Below are 4,789 nucleotides of genomic sequence, written 5' to 3'. Positions count from 1 at the left end.
AAGAATACAGAGAAATTGTTTCTAATGTTAAGTTTCAAAAGAAGAAAGCAAATGACATATACAGTCTGGATCAGATGTTGTTCTTAAAATGTCATGGGGTCAGAAACCAGCATATATGATTCAACTCATGAATATGAAACTATAGTAAAAGAAACCCAATCTTGTTAGGCAGGTTTTGTTCTAATTTATTTTAAATGAGTACTTTCCACAGTTTATTATCCTCAGATCCCACTCTCTTGACAGTGTATCTCATATTCCCTTTGCTGAGCTCCAGAGGTTCCCAATGACCTGGTAATCAACTTTGGTGGGACCCAAATCCCTACCTCCTGGGAAATTTGCAGAGCCTGACATCTCTTATAAAGGATCTTTTTCTAAATGGAGTTTTTAGTAAAACCACCCAATCTCTCTTGGTAGCAAACTGCCAAACCAAGCTCATTTCCTCAAAGGATGGTAGAGAACTTAGCAGCCTCCTATATTGCTATGAAATTGGAGAATAAAATTTTGTAGGCCCAAGTGAAGTGGCTGATGAAAGAAAATGTTGCCCCACAGGCCCAGATCTTAGATTTCCAGATGCCCCAAACAGTCAAGGAGACCCGACCACTCCAGAATATCTCAGAGTCCCAGGAACCCCAGAAACCTCTAGAAAACCTAGATCTCCCTCAAGCCTGGAAGTACCAAGAACTCACAGAAGTTGAGGATCCCCAGAACCCCAGGGACTTCCAGACTGGAAGCCCCCAGCAGCCCAGGAACACCAGGAAATGCCAATGGTCCAAGAGACCCAGAAGCCCTTAGAACCCCCAGCAGCCCCATAGGCCCTGAAGCTTCCAGCAATCCATGAGCCACAGGCACCTTCACTGGTTTGGAGCTCTCAGCAGCCTGGAAATCCTAAAATGTTCCAGAAGTCAAGGAACTCCAGAAGCCCCCACTTTGCATAGGAGGCCCAGGAGCCCCCAGATACTCAAGATGCCCTGATGCCCAAGAAGCCCCAGAATTCAGAGCACCAGGATCTTCCAAGTGCCCAGGAGACACAGGATGCAACAGAATGCCAGGAGACCCCAACAAACCTAGAACACCTTAACTTCCAACTCTTCAGGAGTCTCTGGAAACTGGAATGCCCCACCAGCCTCTGGATCCTTTAGATGCCCAGGACTTCCTACAGCCCTCCCTGGAGGGCCTAATAGTTGCTTTGACATCAGCAGCTTCAGAGTTCCCACAATCTCCCAGTGGGTTAGAGGGTGAAGCTGTCTTCCTAGAATACTGTTTAGCCTTCAGTGGAGATTACCAGAAACTTGCTGAGTTCCTGGTTCAATTAAATAGTTACATGAGAGTCAGAGGGCACCTGTATCCTACTAAAGCAAGTGTGGTGAGCTTTGTTGGCAATTGATTCTCAGGTGAGGCAAGAATGTGTTTTTAAGCCTTTAGTATATATCTAAAGTGTGCCCTGCTGGAGCAATATGAAAGTTTCATAGAAGTGTTCCAGGATACTTTTGACAGTCCAGAAAACATGGAAGATGCTAGTCGCTGCATTTGTCAGCTTTGCCAAGGGGAGGGTCCTGTCCACCAGCGTGTGACCCACTTCCATCTCTGCTCAAGAACTAAACTGGAATGAAAGCATTCTCTGCATCCAATTTCAGGAAGGCCTTGCCAGTTCTGTCCCAGATGATCTGTCTTACACCAGCCCAGCAGCCACCAACCTATCCGATCTGATCATTCAGTGCCTAGAAGAGAAGCTAAGTGGCAAGCCTGATCTAAATCCACAAGGAGCAAGTCCCTATAAGGAGATAACTGGACCTGAGTGTTCACTAGCTGAAAACCAGCCTGTGCAGGCTGCAAGCAATAACCCACATCTCACTGAAGCTGAACATGCCCACTGCTGTGAAGGCCTCTTGTGCCTCTACTATGGTCATCCTGGTCATTTTGACAGAGATTTTTCTGTCAAGCCTCATCGTGCATAGTAGGTGGGAAACATCAAGACCCTACAGTAAGGGAGAACCCACATAGGCCGATTTACAAATATGGGTCACCCTCACTTTCAGTATCCATGTCTCATACCCTATGGCTTACTGTTGAATTCCGACTAGGAAGACTATAGTTCTTTGAGCAAGCAATTGTGGATCCAGGTTCCTAAAGTAATAGAACTGACCATTCTGTGGTTCTTTGAGAGAATTGTCCATCCACAATAATATCTTCCCTCTGATGCTTGAAATGGTAGATGGTCAACCACCAATTGATGGACCCATAACCAAGGAAACACAGTCTGTGGAAGTTAACATTAGAAACCACATTGAATAGCTCCAGTTTGATATTATTCATGCACCATGGTACCCTTTGTTTCTTGGAATTCACTGGCTTGAAACACATGATCCAAACATTGAGTGGAGCACCTGCACTGTGTCCTTTCCATCCCATTATTGTCACTACAGTTGCTTCAGGCACAAGTGGAATGGAAGATGTTGTGATGAAATAATTGGTGAATAGATCTTGTGTCCTTAACAACCTTTTTTCTGTTCCTCAGCTCTCATCAGTATTTGCTCCTCTCAGAATCTTCCACTGATGGGGCACCAGGGTGGTACAGTCAGTTGAGATTCCAGCTCTTGGTTTGGCTCAAGTCGTGATCTCAGAGTCCTGAGATAGAGCTCATGTTGGTCTGTGGTCTCAGCAAGAGTCTCCTTAAGGTACTTTCTCCCTCTGCTCCTCTCCCTTCCTTGTGCTTGCTCACTCTCTCTCAAATGAAAATAATTAATTAGTTTGGCGACCATGGCCATTGCTGCTATAAACATTGGGGTACAGATGGCCCTTCTTTTCATGACATCTGTATCTTTGGGGTAAATACCCAGGAGTGCAATGGCAGGGTCCTAGGGAAGTTCTATTTTTAGTTTCTTGAGGAATCTCCACACTGTTCTCCAAAGAGGCTGCACCAACCTGCATTCCCACCAACAGTGGAAGAGGGTTCCCCTTTCTCCACATCCTCTCCAACACATGTTGTTTCCTGTTTTGTTAATTTTGGCCATTCTAACTGATGTAAAGTGATATCTCAATATGGTTTTAATTTGAATCTCCCTGAGGACTAGTGATGATGAACATTTTTTCATGTGTCTGATAGCCATTTGTATGTCTTCTTGGAGAAGTGTCTGTTCATATCTTCTGCCCATTTTTTGATGTTTGCCTGTTTCATGTGTGTTGAGATTGAGGAGTTCATTATAGATCCTGGATATCAACCTTTTGTCTGTACTGTCATTTGCAAATATCTTCTTCCATTCTGTGGGTTGCCCTTTGTTTTTTTGACTGTTTCCTTTGCTGTGCAGAAGCTTTTGATTTTAATGAAGTCCCAAAAGTTTATTTTCGCTTTTGTTTCCTTTGCCTTTGGAGACATATCTTGAAAGAAGTTGCTGTGGCTGATGTGGAAGAGATTACTGCCTATGTTCTCCTCTAGGATTCTGATGGATTCCTGTCTCACGTTGAGGTCTTTTATCCATTTTGAGTTTATCTTTGTGTACGGTGTAAGAGAATGGTCGAGTTACATTCTTCTACATATAGCTGTCCAGTTTTCCCAGCACCATTTATTGAAGAGACTGTCTTTTTTCCACTGCATATTTTTTCCTGTTTTGTCGAAGATTAATTGACCAAAAAAAGAAAATAATTAGTTAATTAGTTAATTAATTAATAAAAATATATTTTTAAAAAATTTCCACTGAATCTTTGGCAAGGAAATAAGTGTATTTGCACAATGACCCTGCCTCTCAGATCATGCAATGATCTCAGATCAGGCGATTAACCTGGTATCTTTGAGTTGCTTTTTTTCACCAACTCTGCATACCCCCACCTTGAACCCTGCATTAATGTGGGGTTGTTTTAATTGCAATTTGTTCAACAATATCCATGAGCATAGGTATTAGGAACTAACATTGAAAAAGTGTAGTTGAGTGACGCCTGGATATCTCAGTCGGTTAAGCATCTGCCTTAGGCTCACGTCATGATCTCAGAGTCCTGGGCTTGATCTCTGCCTTAGGAACCCTGCTCATTAGGAAGCAAGCTTTTCCCTCTCCCTTTGCCCCTCCCCCTGATTATGCTCTCTCTCTTTCTCTCCCTCTCTCTCTCTCAAACAAATAAAATCTTTTTAAAAAGAAAAAAATGGAGTTGTTAGATATACTTGACTTTTTGGTCAAAATTTTATCACAATTGCAACATTTTCTCAATAAACAAAACAAATTTGCAAGTGATAATTTTTAAAAATCAATAAATATTGGCAATTTCTTCTGGTGTTTGAATTATTTCATGACTTAGCTGAGGGAAGAGGAAAGGGGCAAATAAATTGGGAAAGAGGAGATTTGGCAAGGACTTAAAGTTTGGGTGAGATCCTGATTATTCCAGGGGCAGTCAGGTCAGTGGGTGATGGGGTTGGGGGAGACAGAGAGTAGGAGAATGGTTGTAGTAGAGGGAAATTGGGTAAGGTATGAGGGAGTAGGGGGTATAGGGTAGAGGGAAGGTTGTGAAAAGAGTTTGGGGAAAATTGGGAGGGAAGGTTGAAAGGGGTTCAGGTGAGGGCAGGGATGAGAGGAGGATGAATTCCTACAAATATAAAGGGAGCAGCAAAGAGAGATATTGAACAATTTTAAAAGCAAACATCTTGGACTTTGTAAGTTAAATAAACAAAAGCATTGACACCCCTCAGTGAACCAACTTTCCCAGTAAAGTGACAAGGGTTTATTCCCTGCACCCGGGACATTTGTCTTAGGGCTCATGCCTGTTAATTTGCTCTTCCTGGTGCTTAAGGATGGGATAGCAAGAA

The 4,789-nt window shown here is 42.9% G+C and overlaps 1 protein-coding gene across 1 annotated transcript; it reads left to right on the top strand.

Moving 5' to 3' along the window:
• Positions 1-447: 447 nt before the first annotated feature.
• Positions 448-1,985, top strand: RTL3 (retrotransposon Gag like 3). Its single transcript, XM_032329705.1, is given in 5 exon segments — positions 448-697; positions 700-767; positions 936-1,097; positions 1,100-1,584; positions 1,586-1,985. Coding segments are annotated over 5 exon segments (1,365 nt in total).
• Positions 1,986-4,789: the final 2,804 nt, after the last annotated feature.

The sequence above is a fragment of the Mustela erminea genome, chromosome X (assembly GCF_009829155.1).
Source record: "Mustela erminea isolate mMusErm1 chromosome X, mMusErm1.Pri, whole genome shotgun sequence".
Classification (NCBI taxonomy): Eukaryota; Metazoa; Chordata; class Mammalia; order Carnivora; family Mustelidae; genus Mustela; species Mustela erminea.
Note: the sequence above shows the minus strand (reverse complement) of the source record. Positions and strands in the feature narration are given on the sequence as shown.